Below are 23257 nucleotides of genomic sequence, written 5' to 3' on the forward strand. Positions count from 1 at the left end.
TGTCCTCAAAATTCCTCCCTTCGTAGCGAGGCGCCGTGCGTTGCTCTTTCTCCACGACTAAATGCCGCCTTTCCCACAGGAGCAGTAGATGCATTTTTCCCCTCTTCTGTGATCCAAACCATTATCGTTCCTCTGTTGGTCTCAAACCCCTTATCTGCCCATTCGAAATCAGCCGAGGCCCCCTTCCCCCCTCAAAAAAAAAAAAAAAAAACACATACCCGACGGCCTCGGAAAGCCATCACCGTGATGAGAATCGACACACATACAGCAATAATCCACGCGTCGCCACAGGTCAAACCAATTCGTTTGATTTATTCATTTCGGAGGATTAGCGTGCTACGCTGTGCAAAGAATGATGCAACTGCCAGCAAAAAAGCAACATGCTTGAGTTGCTCTCAGCATGTCTTGTGTTATTGGCAGACCGTGTTGATTTATTACCCCGAAACCCTGCACTGGAGCACTAAACCCGAGGCATCGGGCCCAGACGGTCCAGGACAAGTCTGGACCGCCGCAGCCGGCACAGGGAGCGCGAGGGCCCTCGAGGAGATCGATGGAATATTGCTTGAAGGGAGGCAAAACTGGATCTGCTGAGTCGTCAGATAATGCAACTTGTGGTAACAATACGAGACGGAGAGAAAGCAGATCCCGGGCGTCGGGAAGACTGGTGTCGGGCCGTCCGCCTGGCGACTGTCGGTCTCTGACTCAGCCGTGATGCAAGAAAATGGCGTTTGATGGACTTTTGAGTCGGGGTTTCCTTGACCCAGTGGTATTTCCACCAAATGATGTTTTGTTTTCTTCATTTTGTAAGCACTTACACATCAAGGATGTTATAAAAACCAACGTCGGCTCGCTCCGTGTGTGATAACGTGATAACGTTTTCCCAAAAGTGATGACCTATCAACATTTGATAGAGATTTTTTCTTCTTGTGAAGTCTTGATCGTCTGAAGGCCCCTTCTTTTCTTCTTCTGCTTCTTCTATTTCTCTATATTTCCACTAGATGTCACTGTAACCCCATGCTGAACGGGATACAGCGACCGCGCCGAACAAGGAATTCAAACCAAAACGGAACGAATAAACAAACGAGCAACCAAAAATAAATACAAAAATATAATTCCGATTTTACACACCTGTGTTTTAATTATGACAATGGAATGAATGTGTCTGAACACTCGACATGGTTGGTTGATCTTATTTATAGGTTTATAGAAAAAAAAACTTAAAACACTCCAAAAAATATTCATTTATTGATTCTATAATGTGCTTAATCATTTTTAACGAATGAATAAATTTTCACGTATTTATTTTTTCCCCTATCGTGGAAAATTCCCCTCCCCTCGCCTGGACGCCGCGTTACAATTAAACCGGACACGATGTGACACGGATAACGGCGGGCGCGTCACGGCGTGTGGGCGTGGCCTAACGGGAGGAATAACCGTGCACGGTCGCTCCGGCGTCGCCGCAGTTGCATCCCGACGCGAGCGGCCGCTCGCAAGTCGAAGCCTCCGCGCGATGGAGACGCTGGAGCTGTTCTTGTACACCTTCCTCGTCTCTCACTACATGTGGAACGTGATCTTCATCTCGTGGCTTTTCTACACCGCGGTGCCCACGGATGTCACCAACTATGGATTGCCTCACTGAAGTTGCACCCGGAGGAAGAGATGCTCGTGGACTGTGGTGAAATCCGCGCACTTCCTGTTCAGGTAACCCGTTGCACAGCTGGGGTTTGTGCAGGATCCCCGCAGGAGGATGCGGACAGCATGGTTCTCCGCCTGAATCCCCTCCCAGAGATGCTTTAGGAGCGTCCATGGCAGAGAAGCTGTAGTTAGAATAGTTTGAGCGAACACTGGGATGTTGGAGTGACGCGAGGCTCGCAGCTGGCAGATCCTCCAGGTTCGTACCCCGCTCCACCTCTGGCAACGGGCCCTCTGGAAGAACCCCTCGGAGAACCTTCGAAACGGAGAGCGGCGAGCCGCGTCGCCATGGCTTTACCCGACGGCGGCAAATCCGGGGAGGAGGTGCCCTTCCCCGAGATCATCGAGCTCAACGTTGGAGGCCAGGTGTACATCACCCGATACTCGACGCTCACGAGCGTGCCGGACTCCTTGCTCTGGGAGATGTTCAACCGCAAGTCGGCCAAAGGGCTGGCCCGGGACACCAAGGGGCGCTTCTTCGTGGACCGCGACGGCTTCCTCTTCCGCTACATCCTGGACTACATGCGGGACCAGCAGCTGGTGCTTCCGGACCACTTCCCGGAGCGAGGTCGCCTCCAGAGGGAGGCCGAGTTTTTCAACTTGCCCGAGCTCGTGAAGCTGCTGGCGCCCAAAATCAGCAAGCAGAACTCGCTGGGCGACGACGGATGTCAGAGCGACCCGGAGGACTCCTCGCCGGGGATCGACGCGGCCCGTAACCTGGGGTCGCTGGGCGCCGCCGCCGCCGCCTGCGCCAGCCTGGTGCCGGGGGCGGCGGACGGGAAGCGGTCCGGGTTCATCACGATCGGATACCGAGGCTCGTACACCCTCGGCCGCGACAGCCACACGGATGCCAAATTCCGCCGCGTGGCTCGGATCATGGTTTGCGGGAAGACCTCCCTGGCCAAGGAGGTGTTCGGGGAGACGCTGAACGAGAGCCGCGACCCGGACCGTCCGCCCGAGCGCTACACGTCGCGCTACTATCTCAAGTTCACCTTCCTGGAGCAGGCCTTCGACAAGCTGGCCGACGCGGGCTTCCACATGGTGGCCTGTAACTCCACGGGAACCTGCGCCTTTGCCCACGAGCAGACGGACGACAAGATCTGGACCAGCTACACTGAATATGTGTTCTACCGTGAGTGAGACCGCTGGCTTTGACCTCCCGATTCCCCTCGACCCGACCGGGCCGCCCCACCTTCCTCCTTCCGACGGCTCCTCCTCCTCCTCCGGTAGACGTTTAGCCCTCCCGTTTCTCTCTTCGGCCTCCAGCTTTTTTACCCCGCGAACGACCTCCACCTCTCCACGCCGCCTCCGCCGGTCGAAATCACCCTCCCTCCGGCTTTTCCTGACCCCGACCCACTACGTCGGAGCGGCGGCCCCTTCCGAATCTCGTCCGCCTTCCATCCCCAGCCTTTCCCGCAGAGACCGACCTTCTGTGTATGCTCCCCCCTGACTTTTGACTGCCGTATATCGTGTCCGCCTCGGGGGGGGGGGGAGCACAACACCGCATCCAAGAGCTGATTGGGTCAAATCGGAGCCCGTGGTGCAAAAGAAAGGGCTTCAAAGAGGGTGCTGGTGATGTACAGCGCTATCCTGCTTACTCGAGTAGATTGGACTCTGTCCTGCTCCTCTGAACTAAATTACCAAATAATTGGACATCTTATAAGCCTCGAGGGGGATGCGAGCAACTTGGCGTGGGGAAGGAGCTGCGGCGGGGAAATGTAATTTTCCCTTCCGTTTTTATCAAACGTAACCAGTACCCTGGTTTTTTTTGGGGGGGTGGGGGGGTGGGAAGGGGGGATCGTGCCATAGTTGATCTGTTCACTTTATTTTCCAAACGGATGGAGGTTTACTTAGAAGCTCTGTGCTTGTTAGGATAATAAAAACCAAATGGACTTTTTTTTTTTTTTTTTTTTTTTTTTTTTTTAAAGCTTGATTCTTAGTGTGTTTTTAAAAGAAAATGTTGAAAAGAAACGAGCAACAGGTTTGGGGTTTGAAAGAAAAAAAAAATGAGAGAAAAGCTCAAATATAAAGAGATGGCGAAGGAAAAAAAAAAAAAAAGCTAGAGATGAGTGTATTGATTGTGCAATGGAGCTTTTAGTGTTTTAATCACCCACGCTGGGAGGGTGGAGGAGATGGAGGGTCTGACAGTATCGGCGGCCCACTCCTCTGTATTTTGCTCATTGTGCTTCTCTCACCGTTCTTTGCTCAATGTCATATTTACAGTGAAGTGCTTCTTTAGCCGGGTCGTCAGAAAAAAAAAAAAAAAATGTGATTGTCACTGTAGCGGACCATGTTTTTTGAGTGTTCTGTAAAACAAATTGTCGATACTCAGTAAAAAGTATTATTTGAAGCTGTTTCACATTTGCCGGACGCCTTCATTCGCCGGAGCGGGAGCGGAGAGTGACGGCAGCGTAGCCGACTAGCGACGGGGGGGGGGTGTTTTCAAAAATCGGGCCTCGGGACGATTCTCCGCGTCAGATACGTCACGCCGAAGGTTCCTCACCCCGACAACCCGGGGTCAGACGGCGAATATCAGAAAGGCGAGATGCGGGATTGTCGATGGTGTTTTTAAGTGTCGCCGTTGTGTCTTTCAGTGTCGCGAGGCGCGTCCGCATCGGGGCTGGACTCTGGACACTGTGGCCCCTGCGCTGCAGGAGAGCCGCTGATTTGTTGGAAAAAAAAAAAGAAAACGCGACTTTTGTAGCATGTTTTGACATTTTAATTTTTCATCCCGGGCCTTCTCTAAGGAGGTCTCACCATATGGGTAAAATGGCCTCGTGCATGAATTCTACTTAATATTAAATGATGGACAGCCTCGGGTGTCGTAGCACTCATCTTTTCATCCATTTTTGTATTTTTTTTTTTTTTTAATACTATTTGGTCATCTGTCGTACTTAAATCCAACGATTGATTAGAAAACAGACCCGAGCTGGAAATGAGGACACGCGTAGATAATTCCCGTTAAAGAAAAATACCAGCCCTTTATTTTGCTGCTGCTAATTGACCCAATTGCGGGGAAGAAAAACTGTCGAGCGGATTTTGGCATTCATTTACAAAATATCAAAATATAATTTTAGCACAAGAGCGGCTGCTTGAAAAAGTAAACACCCGTTGTGTTCGTATACAGTTAGATGGGGCCGCCAGATAAGCCTCTGACGTGTATGTTTTTTTAATCACCTTAAAGTGAAAGCTGTGAATCTGCAGTGGGTGCGTGCCAGATGAAAGCGGTAGCGGAGCAGCCCTTGCAAAATTATTAATGTGGCTTCTCGGTGGGAAAACAAACGATTTCCTGTTGGAATAGATGGCGAATCCTGCAGGACGCTGGCTCTCAAACCTTAGAGAAAAACAGGATTCCTCCACGGGCGCCCTTTGACACATGCGAGCGCTCGGCCGTGACAGAGCGGCGAGGTCAGCTATTAGCGCGGGCGTGGAAAAACGTACTGGGTTGTGAAATATCGGCGCAGGGATCTAAAACCGCCCGGGTCGTCCGAGATACACCCTTTCAGCTGCTGATCTGTGAGAAGCACAGACGTTTTTCCATGATTGTGTTCTTCATTTAAAAAAAAAGAAAAAAAAAAAAAAAATTATTTCCCTTCAAAGTTCGGTGAAAAGCGCGCCCGCTCACGAGCCAAAGGAGCGTTCCTTCGGCTTCATCGTTAGCGGTGTGCCTGTTGTAACCAGAGTGCCACAATACAATAAAGATATTTTACAATGAAATTCGCTTTCTCAGTCTTTCGGAGTAAATCTGAGAATGCCTCGGTGAGCAGAAGCAGGCCAGAAAAGAAGACCTCAGATATGAGGAATGCTATTATTATTATTGAGTTTTGTTGCATCAAAGTGCAGCTCATGGAGAGTTAAGTTGGAATGCTCAGATGTCGGGAAGGAAACGAGCGCACCAAAGTATTTCTCAAGCCCACCATATTAGTTAAGCAGCCTTTTTTTTATTTTTTAATCTAGAACAAGACTGAATACTAACTTTGAAAGCAGAAGGACTCACATCTTCTGTCCACGAAATCCAACGGTATGTGAGATTGGGATTTTGCCCGCGTTCGACGCGTGTTGCCCGTCCCTGGATATTTACCGGCGGAGGTGAACTCGGCAGTTAGCGTCGCCATGGCGACCTCTTGCCTCAATTGCGGCGTTCCAGCTCATTCCGGTCAGACGTCGAGGCCCGTTCCGATATACAACATATACTTGATATTCATACATGAAGGATATCTAGAAGTCTATATATGCGATTATAGATTACCTCTGTTGGTTTAAAGTTGCAGGGAAATATTATCTCAGCAAAGGATCCGCGGTCTTAAATGTGACCCATTTATTTAACTTCTGTCACGCAAAGACGAGCCGGGACGAGAAAGAAACATGGATCGCCTCCAGATCTCAAGGCCGGCTCCGGCTCGGAGGGCCTTCCACCTCCGGGCGGCTGATTTACCACATGTCGCGTTTCCCCGGTGCCGCTGTCACTTGAGGCCACACGGCAACACGTCTTAGCCGACCCGCCTCCCTCTCTCATGATCTCCTTGTCTCCCTGCCAGCCTTGTCAGCACTCGGAGGCCGGAAAAGACGAGAGGGGGACGTCAGGGGATGCACGTTGAAGCGAAGACAGAAATCGGGGGGAAAAGAGACAGCTAGCGTAAGCGAAACAAAAGCTGGAAAGCATTAACAAGCAAAAATTTATGTTTCCTTCTCGGTGTTTTCTTCAACATAAAGTCTCCGCGGCTGGATGTGGCTCTCCCGCGGGCCGTCACGGCGAGATTCAGTTCCACGACGCCCCCGCGGGATCACTCGGAACAGTCGGAAGCGATATCGATTCCCGGCGTGACGCCGTCACCAGATGGAGAGAAACACGATATTGTCGGGGGGCCGCCAGCTCCGTGCGTTCAGGTGCGACCGTCTGCGGCTCCGTGTCTGTTTACTTCTTCCCCGTTATGTTTCAACTTTTTTTTTCTGTTTTGCACGGCGGGGAATTTTTGGTGAGTATCGGTCGGCTCGGCGGTCGGGGCGGCACGAGGGACGAGGGGGGCGACAAACACACGGGGACAATAAGCCAGGTGCACACCCCGTCTCGCTAATATGCTGAGCCGGCAGTTGGCGTCTCTGAACCGAACACGCAGACAGACTGACACACTCGGGGAGGGGTTTGGGAGAAGATGAGCGGCAATCCTCTTGTGCGAGGCTAATGACACAGAGCTGGAAAGGCTGCAGAGCTAGTTTACCGGCTTCCTTAATCGCGGTGTATTAAAAACATAACAACGCGAAGGAGAAGTTTCGACCCCGATGGGTTGCGAATGCGACACGCGCGTGTGAAGGGAGCGCTCGGCTGACGCTTTTGTTAAATCGCGCGCGCACGCGAAGTGACACCGCTCTCTTCAAGGCCCTCATAGAAAGAGTACAGTGGCGAGAGCCGGCGGCGTCTCGGTCTCATTGTGCGTCGGCCTATTTTTAGCGAGTCGGGCATTGAGCCAGATGTGCACCTTCAACGCGGCGCTCTGTCTTCCAGCGTGGCTGCGTGGCATCCCTCCACCGCTTTACATCGACGTCCCCGTCTCCGGAGAACAGCTGTCATAAAACATATTCGCCTTTTCTGTGTACCAGGCTGCGCGCGAATGCTCGTTTCCGTCCGGGCGGGGCGTCCCGCGGCGCCCGAGGTCAAACACGACGGCGGGGACGGAGGAGCCGGTTGAGATAGCGGCTGAATCTCCCTTTGCAATCTCTCCTTCCCCCTTTTCATTTTCCAAGAAGTAGACAGTGACAAAGGAAGGCATGAGGGATGAAGGAGATAAAGTAGGACAGGAATGAAAGCAAGTGAATTCAGCTACAGTGAATCGTTACTGAAAGCAAGTTATGAGATTGAGAGGGAAAACAACATGTGGCGCGCAATTCTAAATATGTATCACTCTGGCTCTAATAAATATATACAAGAGCAACAAAAGTAATGAGTTTAAAAACAGAAAGGAAAAGGAGTGGAAATAGAAGATGTAAATGAGTAAGATGGACTGGAGACAATTAAATGGCAGGTTAACTAGAATTCGGTTTTAAATCAGTAGTCATGGCTGATGCTCATGCATGGATGTTTATAACTGTTTCGCCCAAAGAGAATAAATTAAGAAATGAGTAAGTTGAAAAATGAATATATAAAAAAACTGACAAGTAAGTAAATATATAGATAAGATTCTGATGCTCAGGCATGGATGTTTTTTTAGTTGCTCATGCATGGATGTTTTTTAGCTATTTCATCCATACAGAATTTGAATGTCTCTTTACAAAATAAACGATTAAAAATAAATCACAAAAATAAATAAATGAACAAAACTTAATAAATAAATAGATAAATGCAAATATGAATACATAGATTAATAATTCAAGAATAAGTTAATACATTTGTAAATAAGTCAATAAATAAATGACATGCTGGTGCTCCGACATGTTTTTTTAGCTATTTAACAACATCGAGAATCTGAATGGTTCTTTAGAAAGTAAATGAATCAATAAATAACACAAATAAATTACAAAATAAAATAATGATATCAAATTAATACATGAAGAAGTAAATTCATAAATAATTTTTCAATGTCCATGAATACCATTAGTCTAACCAAAGATAATCATTTTTTGGCATCACATTTGAGATATTCTGATAATAATTACATTACACTGGATTTTAGCATGTCATTACTTCCATGTGTTTTGTTTAATTTAGAACTTGATTTGGCAACTCTTGCAAACTTCAGAGGGACGTTCTGACAGCAGAATTCCTCTGAGTTAAAGCGTTAAGCTGTAAATGTGTCCGCGCTTATTGTCGGGCCGGGATTCATCTCAGCCATCTGGAGACCTGCACACTAATCTGTCCCTCTAATTAGCAGTAATCTGAAGAGCCAGGGCTGTCCTTGGTTCGGAAGACCGGGGCCTGGCCAGACACCGTGCAGCGGTGAGGAATATAAAGTCTGCAGGGGCCTCGGCATGCCAGGACGGGCTTCGGGATACTTTGGCAAGACGGCTCCAATAAGAGCCAGACAATAACTCATAGTTGCAAATAAAAATAGATCTGTGAAACCACGCGGCGGCTGTGAATCCGCCAGACGCTTTCATCAGATTCGGTTTTTAGTGCAATTCTGCAATGACGAGTCCCAAGTGTCCTAAATGATGATAAACAGCTTTTTTTTGTTGTCGTCCCCCCCCCCCCCACACTCCCTCTGTTCTCTGTCTCTCCCTTCAAAACCCTGGTACTCCTTCTTTGCTTTCCCAATGCATCAGATAGTCACGGCTACCGGCTGTTTACGTCACGCTCTCCTTCCGCAATATTTAGATTGACGGGTTCGTAATTGCTCGGAGACGAGAGAGCGGCGGCGGAGGCGCTTTTGATGCGGAGACTGTGATTACGCCTCGCCATGTAAATGCGGCTGAAAGAATACAGTGTTACAGTGGCTGATTACACCCCCATTTGTGTTTGCACTGATGGCTATCAGGAGAAAAGACAATGAGTGGGAAAGCCTGTAGGTGTGAGGCCCGCTGTGTCATTAGACACCATACAGATTGTTCACAAAGCAGATGTTCGGCTGAATACCGGGCCATTAGATATAAAACATCTAATTGCCCAAGTATTAAAACTATGGCGTAAGCGGCAGGTTAGCGCCACGTGTACGACTGGACGTGGAAGATAAATAGGCTGCACGCAGGCTCGGAGGCACATTACTATGCATTTGTGAGGCTCTGGCCTCTGAAAAAAAAAAAAATCACACTGTTACCATGGAGATGATGCTGCTCTCTTGTCTCTCCGTTTTCAAGTCACAACACCTATTCACCCATCAGTGAAAACCGTGAATAGAAAGCACCTCTGAGCAACCGGTTCTATTTAAAACACCGTTCAGAGGATTTTTTATATGTTCTTTGGGTTCAAGGTGACGGGTGCTGTTCGGCTTTTTGAAAAAAAAAAAAAAAAAAAGCGGTGAAATTTAATTGCGCTTAAAGGGCTTTTAACGGACTTTTTAAATGCGACGCGTCTCGGCCAGGATGCGTTTCCCACGGTGATATTAGTCGAAGATTTCAGGGCACGCTGTCAACTTGCATCATGTGCGTCCGACAGCGGCGGGTCAAGCTGAGTCTACTGAGCACGGGTAGCGAGGACCTCCGCCGCCGACTTATCCACTGTAATACCCGACGAGACCGTCACAATTACTTCTCCCGGTCCGATATGTATGACTTCCACGTGGATTCACGGAGAACATTACGCCTCTTGTAGGGTGGAGAAACATCGACCCCGGAGATGACATTTTGTGACAGCGAGGTGCTAAACCCAGGCGACAGCGACACGGTAGGGTTGCTAATAGTGGTCATGATGGCAACTGAGCGATGTGTCAACCTGAACAGATGGGAGACTCGGCGAACGGCAGAGGGAGAGAGTGAGGATGTGTGAGAAAGGACTTTGGCATTTGCATATATCCCTGGAGAAGTAGCCCGGCGAACAGGGTTGAGTGCTCTCCATCAATGTTCTCCTCCACAAGGCTTAGCAGTAGAGGGAAGCATGGAGCCCATCCCCCAGTGGATTATTCTTTCGACACCGCTAAGCCCCCGTACTCCCACATCCTGGCGGCCCTGAAACACACTCTCATTATGTGAGACATTGAATGCACCATGCACACCAATACGCATCGTGGGGAATGCGTTTCTTGCCAACCTCTCCTTCCAATGCTTTCTTTTTTTTTTTTTTTTATTCACATCTTTTCTGTCCCGTTTAATGCAAGCTGAGTATAGTAACAGACACGTACGCATGCAAACACCCACATTTGGAGAACACAAAGAAAGGCGCACGTGCTCATGCATAAACGCACGATCGCACAAGGTGTGTGTTCACATAAACCCCTCGCGCTGTGACAAATTCAGGTATTGGGGGGAGGCGGAAGAATACGTCCTTCCATGACACAAGCGGCTTTCCCGGTTATATAAGACATGTAACCGTGACAATGAGCCCAATTGAAGGAGCAAGTGCTGCCGGGCCTTGCGTGTCTTTGTGTGTCTCCACATGCGCTGGGTTGTGTGTGTCTGCCAGAGTGTGTGATGCATATCTGGCTCTGAGACTCGGCGGTGTTCATAAGTACCTTCGGATTCTGTGACATCAAAACGAAGCGCGATTTAAATATTTCTACTTCTTTTACTTTGGTCTCCACCCTTCGGAAGTCGCCTCAGCTAATCACCCGCCTCCATCTAACCCTCCTCTCTCACACCGACTTCACATCTTCTTTCACTCCATCTATAAAATATCTACTGTGTGACTGCAAACTGTTAATGCAGGTAGCGCACAAAGCAGGTGGGAAAATGTAAAATTGTTACGTACAGAACGGCACCCGGATGCAACGGGTTCATTTCTGATTTTTCAGTTCGGAGTCTCCATATTCTCCCCCGTGTCCGCACGTGTTTCCTTCGGGTTCACTCATCGGAGACCCTAAATTATCCAGATGTGTGAATGAGAGTGAATGGTTGCATGTGATTGACAGGTGACCCGTGACCCTAAATTTTAACTCCATAAGATAAGCATTTCACCCCAGAAATCACAGCCGGTTGGTGTAAAATAATGCACATTTTGTTATCGGTTGATTTTTTTTATTTATTTTTTATTCCATCTGTTTATCTGTTGACAGCTTGAGTTTGTCACGACAAATGGAGACAACTCCCTCGGCAGTCGAGTAAAGCCAGACGTTGCTATGACTGATGTTTCTAATAATCAGTTATCCATCCAGTAAACAGCGCTACTGGCTGCAATGTGTTTGGTTTTGATTTGTTTATTTTTTTCTGTTTGATTTTGGGATTAAACTACCTGTTTCAACAACAGGCAGGTTTTTTTTTTTTTATATTCAAATTCTGAAGATCCACGTCAGACCTTTAAGCACAGATGGAAAATACACGTGTCTGAGGCTGCCGTTCGTAAATAATCCAGATGTTTCAGAAAGCATGTTTACTCTCCACTAGACAAAATTAGGCATTTTTTAATCCCCCAGCACACAAGTGTTCTTCAAACACTCAAGTATGACCAATAAACCGAGCGGCCTGAAAAAAAAAAAGATTCATTGTGCTTTATTAGAGGCCGCCGAAGCTGGAGCCCCGTCGTATAAACACTCCAAATATCAGCGGCCCCTTGGAAATGTTCTGCCTATAAAAAGAAAAGCAGCTGTGCAGATTGTTCCTGTGGCTTTCAAAACACCCCAAAATACACGGCGTACATGTGCCGCCTCAGCTATTCCAAGAAGTTGCACAGGAACAAGCTCGTCCTTTCTCTCACAGCGGTGAGATAAGAAATCAACTTACTGCGAAAAACTGTCGACGGGCATCTTCCGTTCAGTCACAATGCTGCTTCTTGCACGATGTGCACACGAGGGGAGGTGAACGGACGAACGTGAATTCGACTTGGTTCCCCGCGTGCCTTTTTTCCGAGGATCTCGTTCCCACGAGCGAGTTTAGTTTACATGCACGTTTGGTGGCAATGAATTGTTTGCTTGATGCACCCTGGGAGGAAAAACAGTGCTGATGGCTATGACTGTGCCACATATGAAACATTTTTAACAAAAAAGTGAAATCAAACACTGAATAAAATAAAATAAAATAAAATAAAATAAAATAAAATAAAATAAAATAAAATAAAATAAAATTCTGCAGGAAGCTTATGTTATCCTTGTTCATTTTCCATTGTTTTGTTGTACAAGGAAGGAGGTTCAATGTAAATTTCAGAAAATTGCTTTTTTTTTTTACCACAAATTCTGTATGAATTCTGCATGAAATTTGGAAAAAAAATAGACATTGTCCTTCATTTGAATACAATTTGACTCATGGTAAAAGACGATATAAGCACCACGGATGATAAAGCCCTTGAAGTGGCACATTGGTTCTTAATTTGGAGACATAGTAGGAAACACGTTTGACGAATCAGTCCAAGTCAAAGAACGGCGCAGCGCTGCAAATTGAAAACGCTGCGTTTATTCTCTACAGTTATGCTACGCTAAGATAAGCGCCAACTGGGATTCACGCCAATCCTGGTCCGACATTCAGTCGGCACAAATGGATTCGGGGACTTTGTGCTTCTGGGTCACTGGATTCAATGAATGGACTTTACAGTAAAGTTGGAAACTTCTTTTCGCCCTGCAGTTTTACCCGTGAAATGAAAGTCACCTGTGTATTTGTTAGCTGTAATTAAAGTGAAGAAGTATAAATGTTTCCAAATTATAGAATTGAATACCATGCTTTTTAATAACAGACGTGAAGAATGCTTTTTTTAATTTTTTTCTCAATTAAATTTGGTAAATAATATTCATCCATTTATTATCTAGACTGCTTCTCCCGGCCGTCGTCGGGCGAGAGTTGGGATTCACGCCAGTCGTTCACAGGGCCAGATATAGAGACGTATTCTCATGTCTATGTCCTTAGAGGTTCTCAGTCAGCCAGGTCATGGTTAATTCTTGCCGAAATCTTCTTGTTGTGGCAACTAGACTTGAATTTCCTCACCTGGAGACATTTCACCCCTCATCCCGGAGCCTTTTTTCGTTCTGTCACGATGAGGGATGAAACGCCAAGAAGATTTCGACAAGAATTCTCATGTCCGGACAATTTCCATCGAACGGAAGGGGACGACCTTCTTGGCGCTGACCGCCACGCTGCCAACCCGCCCTGAATAACAGCGACAATTTCAATTCTTTCTGTTCCAGGCGGTTCACCACCTCCTGCCGACGCAACCTCGGGTTTCACTGAAGAGACGGTTGAATCGGTACATGCCGAACCTGCCGCGTTGGAGCAAGGCGGCGGCTTTCGAACCCGAAGCCTTCCGGAAGCCAACAGCGTCAAAATAGACGATCGACGCCCGCTGACGCTGGACTCTCCTCCGACGCCTCCACTCCCTTCACCGCCTCCCATTGACCTCCCTCTCCCGCCGCTGCCAGCGTTTACCCCACCGCTTCCATCGTCCAAGACTTCCTCTACATACAGCCCCCCTCTCCCTGCGCCGCCTCTTACGGAGAACCTCCAACGTCCGAACGCCCTTCACCTAAAGACTCTGCCGCGGCTCACCAACAGGGAGAACGGCGGCCCCCCGTCGACGGTGGATGAGGATGAGGAGGAGGAGGAGAGGAAGATGCTGGAGGAAGATCTGAAGAAATGCATTGAGGACTTTAAAAAGATCCGCATGCCGAAAGCCTTTCCCGATCGCAAGCGGCACTGGCAGAGTGACTTGCTCAAGAAATACAATGCGTAAGACAGCCTGAGACCTGCAGTGGACAAGACGGCGTTATGGGATTTTATTATAACGGAGGCATCAAGAAAACCTGTTTTTTTTGGGGGGGTAAGAGGGGGTATTGGTATGTTTACTTCAACCCGTACAGTAGGAGCCCTTGCATGTCAGCATAAATAAAGTAAATTCACTTTAGTGTGTAGGGCTGGGCTCGTCTAGCGGTCTCACATGCAAGCTTGTCGTGGTAAAAATAGTATTTTCCTATTTTAGAAAACAAAATCCCCTCTAGATGTTGTCACGATTCCTCTTTTTTTATTCAACAAAGCTATATTTTGAATAATTCATTTTCATCTTTTCACTAATTCACATGATGATATTGTCATTACATGCCCCGCTTTCTATGACACGCCCACCGATTAAGTGACTGCAAAGAGTCAACCGAATGTGGAGTTTTAGACGCCTGACCTTGCTGATGCGAAATAAAAAGAAAGAAGGGAAATTTCCACGGCTAATCATCTGATTTTTTTTTTTTATCTTTTTTTTTTTTCACATTTCTCTTCATCAATATTAAGGGAAGCCTTCAAAGCTTTTCATCTCCCTTCCGCTTGTTATTCAAAAGCTCTGCAGTTTGCTTCATTTTGTGATTACATTATCTTCAAGTGAGCAAGAGAAAGAATTCAGCACGAGAATGCAGTGTACCAGGAAGCAGACGAGTAATTACTGTTGGCTACAGTGGAGAATAATAATGACAATAATGACTACATGAACCGCTGCGCTGTGCCATTTGTTCCACTATCTGCTCTGCATAAAACGTTCATCCACCTTCACTAATGAATTAACAATCGTCTGTGTGCGTGTGCATGTGTGTGTGCATGTGTGTGTGTGTGTGCGTGTGTGTGTGTGTGTGTGTGTGTTCTACTCATCCTTATGTTCTATTTGAGATAAGTCAATATGATTTTTTTTTCTACCACCCATCCGATTCACACTCAATATATTTACTTATTTCAAGGAATAGATTAACATTTTAATATCCCTGCACATATAGAAAAACTCAAAAACAGGGCACTTGTGTTGACGGAAGTGAGTGTTTCATCACCCCTCCCTCCCTCACACACACACAGACACACACAGGCTGTGAGGTAAGAGTGCAAAACGCCACTCACACACACAGAAGTGGCTTTTAAAGATCTCTCCATGTTTGGGTGCCGCAGGAGAAAAGACATTGGTGTCAGGAAAACACCGAGGTCAGAAGCCAATTAGTTAGGGCGATTAGCTTGATCGTGCATTAAGACCTGGCTGGACGATCTCGAGCTATTATTTGGACAAACAAGGGACGGACGGCTGTTTACACCACGTGAACTGACAGAATACGACTGCGGTGGGACTCGTGCCGCGGCAGTTTGCCTTTCAAAAGGACTTTCGCAACAACAGCTCTGTTAAATCAACACTCTGACCACACAGGCTCCCCGCGGAAGTTATGCTGTTGCTCAGACTGGCCGGATTTTCCAATGCTGAAAAAACCAATGAAGTGTCACATTTTCTTAAGTGCATTTGCCTTGACCGATGGGGGGAAAACAAATCGGCCTGTGGCAATAACCCAGAAAACAAGGAATGTGTTTAATGTTCGGTTGAGTCAGAGTGACGGGCGATTAGAGAAGTCTCTACTCTACCTAAAGCCCGGCGTCTGCTGTTTTGTTCGTCCGCAGCAGTCTGGTTGCCGCTGCTAACGAGGCACGCATCACAAAGATAATAGGAAATCGATCCTCTTATAATTGGGACATTTTGGATGGACACGATTCCAGAGACACTCACAACATCCCAATGGGAAACCGCGCTGAACTGCAAATTAGCGCTGAAAATGTCCGACATCCATCTGTCGACCGCGGACGCCGATAAACTCACTTCCTCGTTGCTAAGCTAAGCTAACATAGCTATTGCAGGATGTTTACACGCGCATAATGGTAGCACCGATGGCCTATTAATCAGAATTCTATGGAAAACACAGCAATACTAATAGAAAATCCCCCCTCTCACTCTGCTCCAAGCAGAGCACTAAGTTATTGAACGTAAATTGGTCTGTTTTAATGACTAATCCTTCCCATATTAGCCTGTATTAGCTCCCATCGTCCGGCACGTTCACTGCAGCTGCTCTGCTGAGCAGAGCGACTCCTCCCATGGCGTCTAATGCAAGGTTGACGAGCGCTTTCAGCTCCGGTCACAGTTCTGTGTTTCACACCGAGTTAATAATAAGGTCAAGGCATTAATCCCCGAGTGTCAACGGCGAGGGGAGTTTAATCATGTGCAACGTCAGACAAAATAAAATAGTTTTACAAGGCACTCTGGTAACCGTGGAGGAGCAACAGAGATATCCTCTTGCCATGAGTAGGGGATTAACAACAGATTAGGGTTTATCACAGCACTAAAGATTCTCCACACAACATGATATTTTGTCGCACAAACTGCACGATGGCGACAATTAATACCATCCGAACAGACTCCGCCGCGTTATTTTGCACCGCCGTCCACACTCGGGTAATTTCCAGCTGGCCGCTGACGGCGGAGAAATCCATAGCGAAGAACTGACATTACAACTCATTCAACTATTGCCTCATCAGCTCCTTCTCCTTCTATTTCTCATCATTCAGCTTTGGCTCCGACAGCGACAGCGCGCTGGCCGGCTTCCTGGGCCGAGAGTGGTGTCATGGGAGTACGCCTGATTCCGGAAGCGCGCCGCTGATAGAGACGACAAATCTTGCTAATTTACAATCCCTATTTACCATGGCATAAGCTGCGCAGTCTGTTGTGTTGGAGTCCCGCTAGACAAAAACACCAACATCCCCGTCCAAAAACCAAAGTGCTAGATTTGCATTTGGGCATCTGCAACGGAAACCGCGCGCTTCAGAATTCTCTTTCACTCTTTGTATCTTCTTGGTGCGGGACAACCCTCTGAAGCTGGCCTTTTGACTTATGGATGTGCTGCTTAGATTTGATCTCCGCAGTTGATGGGCTCAGACGTTAAACAAAGGGAATGCATAATGTCCTCTGAAGCCGAGAGGTAAGGATGTCTTGCGGGAACGGGACTGACGGAACAAAACTCTTTCTGACAGCGTTTTGGCATGGGAGATAAAAAAAAAAGTCAATTACAACTGCAGTGATTATCACTTGGGGCGGCGCAGTGTGGTGCACTGGTTAGCACTTCTGTCTGATATCGAGAAGGTCCCCGACTGGATTCCGGCAGTGGGGTCTTTCCGTGTGGAGTCTCTGTATTTTCCACGTGTCTTTCCAGCGGAGCGTCTAATTTACCCAATGGACGTTTATATGTCTCTGTATGACATGTGAACGTTTGTATGTCTTTATATAAACTTGAGAAAAAAAAAAGGAAAACACGCACATCCGCTGCTCGGTTAGGGATTTTGAAAATGTCCTCGCAGAGGGAGGGGGGAACCTGATCTCTATCCTTTTAAAACATGATTTTTTCTGGATGTACACAATGGCAACACTGATCCCCACAAGGTTTAAATGAGGATTTTGATATTAGACCTCGCATATAGAGATGATTTTGTCTGTTTTGTTGATATATTATTTATTCAAATCTTCTGATCAATAATGCAATAATGCTCATTTCCATCTCTTTCTATATATTAAGAGTATCTGTTTTATTTTGGGCCTCATCTCGGAAGGGCCCAAAATAAGATAATTCTTGGAAGATAAGGTAATATAATATATATATTTGATAAGAGGCACCTTTTGTAACCGCTGGTCTCGAGGCAGGAACTTAGATCCCAAGTTGTGTTCAAGTACCATTTGATGATCGTACCATTTAAATATGGCACCACAGTAACATTTTTCTTTAAGCATCTGAAGAAGAGCAGAGTGTGTCTCGAAAAACAACACACTGAAATAAATTATCTTTGCTTTAGAACCCTCTTGGTGTGCAGAGTTTTTTTCAAACCTTTGTATGTCTCTATAAGATATGTGAATGAGCCAAAGTCAAAGCCAGCTTTTTTATCGCTTGTGCTGAACATGCAGAGGAACCGAGAAGACATTTCAAAATGAACATAAATAATAATAATAATAATAATAGAAATAATAATAATAATAGGGTGCTGGGACTGTTACATAAAACAGTAAACATTAAAGTATGCGATATGAGATATGAATATAAAGTGCATGCAGATGCAAATTTGATGGCATGAGAGAGTCGCGGAAGAGATTTCTGTTCTTTTCTCTGGACAGTTTAGCGCAAGAGGTCAGTAAGTAGTACCATACTGGTATAATGTGTAATAGCAGCATTTCTGTGTGACAGTGCAAAGTAGCAGTACTGCAAAAAAAAAGGGTTAATATTTTGATATATTATTAGAGTCCAGTACAGAGTGGGGGAGAGTTCGGCATCAGGGGAGAGAGTGGGATGAAGAGAGAGAGTTCACCATCTTGGGGTGGGGCAGAACGGAGGGAGTGGGAGACTGGGGGAGGGAATGAGTCTAGATTGAGTGGTCTGAGTGCACCCGTGCTGCTTCTACATTTCCACAATCTCACTACTCTTCCCATTCACTACCTCACCCAGTCACATCATCTCCCAACTCTGCTGTCTCTCCTTGTGTGTCCTCTCTCCTCTCCCAGCCCGCACACATCCTGCCTATTTTTGTTTATTTATTTTATTCATAGCTAGTTATCATTGTCACTCCATTTATATTGTTGTTTAGTTCTAGTTGTGTATTTTTCACCCTCCCCGTTCCTTGATGTTGCCCATCGTCATCCCTGATGTTGTTGTTGTTGTAGTTGTTGTTTTTGTTGTTGTTGTTGTTGTTGTTTTTGTTGTTGTTGTTGTCGTCTGTTGTCAACTTATCTGATGTCAACTTATTTGTGGGTTTTTTTTTGTCTTGCATTCTCCTGTCTTCTGCCTTTCTATTCCTATTTATACTCAAATTTCTACTCATATTTATATCCTTTTTTGACATTATATCTATTACGCTGCTTTGACTAAGGAATTTCCTTTGGAAATAAGGAATTATCTTATCTTATCTTATCTTATCTTATCTTATCTTATCTTATCTTATCTTATCTTATCTTATCTTATCTTATCTTATCTTATCTTATCTTATCTTATCTTGGATGATGTGTGAATGAGAGGGCAAAAAGAGTGTTAATGTTTTGATATATTATCAGAGTCCAGTGCAGAGTGGGGGAGAGTTCGGAAGTGGGAAACTGGGGGAGGGAATGAGTCTAGATCAGTGGTTCTTAACTTTGTTGGAGGTACTGAATCCTGGCCAGTTTCATATGCGCATTCACCGAACCCTTCTTTATTGGATTTTTTTTTTAAATTTATTTTCTTTATTCAAGACATCGGTAAATGTTTTACTGGGGCACAAAATGAAACATGCATCAACATCACTGTGCTCAAAGAACAAAACAAGCAAAACATCACACTAAAATAAATACACAATAAATAAATACACTAGAATTGCTAAACTTGGCACTGCAAATCATGCGGTTAAGACACCGACTCCCATCACGTTCCATTATATATGTGAATCCATATTGTTCATATTCGTCTTTCATTTTTCACTCGACATAATCAGACTGAAGGGATTAAAATATTAAAGAAATCACACAAGTTGACTACTGAGTGCACCAAAATCCCTGCAGCTAACGGATGTAGCGCGATCACCTGCAGTGATGACCAAGCGCGGCACATCATCATGAATTTTATGAGTCGGGTGTGTGTCTTGACCTCCTCCGAACCCGAGACTGACTCGCCAAACCCCCGGTGTTCAATGGAACCCAGGTTAAGAACCACTGGTTCTAGACAATGAGCGAATGAGAGGGTGAATGTTTGTTTGTATCTCAGTGACGTGTGAATGAGTGAGTGAATGGTTGTATGTAAATGTACACAGTCCGAGCCGGGAGTTCCCATTGCAAAATTTCACTGCGCCTGCACAATGACAATTAAAAAAAATATTGAATGTCTTTAAATAACATATGAGTAAACGACTTGATGGCTGTATTTCTCTACACTGTGTTGACAATTATTGGACAAGTGATAATTTTGACCATATCATCATTTTATCCATAATTTCCGACTCCAAGCTGTAGAAACTTGAATGCTTATAGGATTTTATGAATACCAGGTGATGTGTATTTGTGTAATGAGGGAGGGTGTGGCCTAAGGAGGTCAACAACCTATATCAAGGTGTGCATAAGCATCAGGTAGATTCTTCTTCTCAGGAAAAATGGGCCAAAAAAAGAGATTTAAGTTACTTTGAAAAGTCAAAAATTGTAAAAAAGTCTTTCAGGGGGATGCAGCAATCTTGAAATATTTAAGCTATTAGAGCGTGATCACAGAACCATCGAACAATTTGTTGAAACGTGTTGAGGAAAAGATTCAAATTAACCGGCAAAGATTTGAGAGGAATGAAAGATGATGCTGCCAGGAAGCCATTATCCTGCAGTGCTGCTGTATTCCACATCTGCAACCTTCCTGGAGTGTCAAGAAGTACGAGGTGTTCAGCTCTGAGACATCGCCGAGGTAAGAGGCTGAAACCTGACCGCCTCTGAGCAAGACACATAAGTTGATACATCAAGAATGGACCAAGAAATGTCTGAAGACAGTGCTTTTTTTTTTTTGTTGTTTTTTTTTTTTCCCCCCAAAGATTTTGTGAAGTGAGATGAGTGGCTCTTGACAGAGCAGATGGATGGACCTGTGGTTGGATCACTAACGGACACAGAAAATGGGTTGAAAATTGACTCCGTCAACTCAGACCCACTGCCAATTTTTGGAAGACACTTTCATTAAGCATTGGTACAGGAAAAGGTCTGCATCTTTCAAGAATGATTTTTATGCAAGACTTTTTTGGTTGGCCAGTAAAGGCCTTAAAGATGGGAAATCCTGACATGGCCCCCTTCATAGCCTGACTTAAATCCTATTGAGCTTTTGGGCCCTTAAGCAGGAAATTTCCAGTGAAGGTTAAAAACAAACATCTTTCAACGATTTCTGGGGGCCTGTGCTTGCGGCTGCGCAAAAAGTTGATTCTTACGCGACAGAAAGATTCGCTCGTTGAACTGAAGGCTTGTGACGGTCTTCGAAAAGAAGGGTCACTGAATTTTTAAAATGTTTTTTTGAAAATTTAGTTTTTCTTTAACAGGTGAAAAAAAGGTGTACATATTCTCTTAAAACCAAAACTTTACTTTTACAATGTAAATGTTAAGGTTTGAGAGTAACATTTTGGATTGACCGAGCACTAGTGTACAATCCCAAAATGAATCTTCAAAAATACAACTTGCCTTACTGTGCATGCAGTGCATACCATGTGAGCGGGTGAATGGTTGTATGTCTCTATATGACGTGTGAATGAGGGTTAATGGTTGACCTCCCCAACCTTGCCTGCCGGATAAACGGTATAGATGATAAAGCATGAAATAAGTGAGATCACAACCAACCATGATCGTCCTGATCCCACTTATTTTTCACTTAATGCCTGTTAGCACTGTCAATCAAAGCAAATTCCTTGTAGTTGCAAAATTACTTTTTTAATAAAGTGACTCAATATCCCTTGTGGAATCATGATCCATTATTTGTCTAAACACCACATTGAAAATACTCAGGTGGGACGTTTGTCCTCTCACATCTGAGCAAATGAAAGTTCCTGCCAGTCTTTGAGCATCAGTTTTGGAAAAAACAAGTGATGCTTATTTGAAAAATTTGTCATTGTTTTGCTATTCAAGCTGCGGAGGCCAAAATTAGCCGCCATTCTTCACTGCGACTGATCGCCGTCACGACCAGAAATCCTTAACACCACCTTATGAAGCGTCCACGCGACTGATTAGGACCCTTTATCATGGTGGCAGACTGTTAAACGGTTTAATGGTGTGTGTGTGTGAGATCCAGTGTAAAGCGCTTTGAGCCTGCAAGGTGTGACCGCACCCTAGAAGTGTAAACTATTTACCTTTTCACTAAAGTCTGATTCCCAGAGCTGAGATTTGTGCAGCTGCATATCAGACATATGTTGACATAATTGAAAATAGAAGTAAATGTGAAACCAGTGTCCAAAGAAATTATTCTGCTTTTGTCTGGAATGGATTTTTTTTATTTTTTGACAGTTACCAATCCATAATAGATGATCAAACAAGAGCAAATAATTCCGGAAGATTTCTTTTTTTCTCCATGCTGAGATATCCATGGAACTAGTGGGTTTTGAAATTTACTTATTGAGTGAAATAATTAAATAACCCTCCAAAATCTTTGAATAAGAACATCAAACAGTGGAGCGTATATTTAATTTTGTTTGTGTTTTCGCAGCGCGCCTTGCACGGCGGCCCCCTTTCACAGAGGGAAAATGTTCCAGTGACCGAAGCGACAAAACGGCGTGAAGCGAGACTCGCCACGAACATCTCAGACAGAGTCTTCCTTGGTCGCTCCTCATTTGCATTCAATTTTGTCGATAACCGGGCGCCCTGCGTTCGCGGACCACCTTGCAGAGCTATTTTCCCCGCTCCAACGGTACATTAGTGTTGGGTTTGTGCAAGGCCGACCGGCAGAATAGCGACGGGGCGGTCGATCCTCCCGCAGCACATATGGTGCCGCGGCGAGGTCATGGGATGTTTCAGCTGTCAGAGTGAGTTTCACACTCGCCAGATAAACTTTGGTTGCACCTTTGTGCTAATGAAATACGGCTTGAGAAAAGATAAGAGAAGCAAGGTTTAATTAATATGCCTGAATTGGAGTTTGCAGCACAGCGCTGTCTTGCTGCCCACATTCTTTCGTCTCATGTTGTGCTATTTGTAGCATAATAAGTTTCGTATCAAAGATCCACAATTATCCGCGCTACATTCATTACAAATACATCATTGTATTCAGACAGCTGCATGATCTTTATCGATAAATTCTGGGTTTTTTTTTCCGGCCCGTAAACCCTCGATTAAAGAATTCCACACGGTCGAGTCTCGACTGTATAGTCGTCAGAATTTAGCATCATTGTAATGAATCACTGTCAGGTCTCTTGAGATGCTGGGTGACACTCGGGCGCTCGCCGCATCGAACCACTTGCGAAATAAATGACCCGCTAAGGAAGAGATAAGAGAGAATGATTTGTCATTTTGTCTTTAAATGATTGCGGCAATTCTGTTTTAACTTAGTGCAAGCCCTTAAAATATGAGGCAATAAACCCAAATGAGCTTTCCGTTTGCAGCTTGTAAACAATAAGAAATTAGAAGTCTGTCAATTGAATTGAGAAGCATTCATTCATTCCATATTCATCCAAATCAGTCATTCGTCATCCGTACCGCTTATCCTGCACGCTGGGGCGCCGGTGCCGTTATCTGCCGAAAGGCAGGGTTACCCCGACAATCGTTCATTCT

General features: G+C 45.5%; 1 protein-coding gene across 1 annotated transcript; it reads left to right on the forward strand.

Annotated features, from left to right (window-relative positions):
• The first annotated feature begins 1396 nt into the window (after positions 1-1396).
• kctd12b (potassium channel tetramerisation domain containing 12b) lies at positions 1397-14718 on the forward strand. Its single transcript, XM_086178800.1, has 2 exons — positions 1397-2824; positions 13386-14718. The coding sequence occupies exons 1-2, from the start codon at positions 1981-1983 to the stop codon at positions 13925-13927; spliced, it is 1386 nt and encodes a 461-aa protein (XP_086034926.1). The 5' UTR covers positions 1397-1980; the 3' UTR covers positions 13928-14718.
• Positions 14719-23257: the final 8539 nt, after the last annotated feature.

This window comes from Fistularia commersonii, chromosome 31 (genome assembly GCF_037954325.1).
Source record: "Fistularia commersonii isolate RoL2024-O1a breed Wild chromosome 31, RoL_Fcom_v1.0, whole genome shotgun sequence".
Classification (NCBI taxonomy): Eukaryota; Metazoa; Chordata; class Actinopteri; order Syngnathiformes; family Fistulariidae; genus Fistularia; species Fistularia commersonii.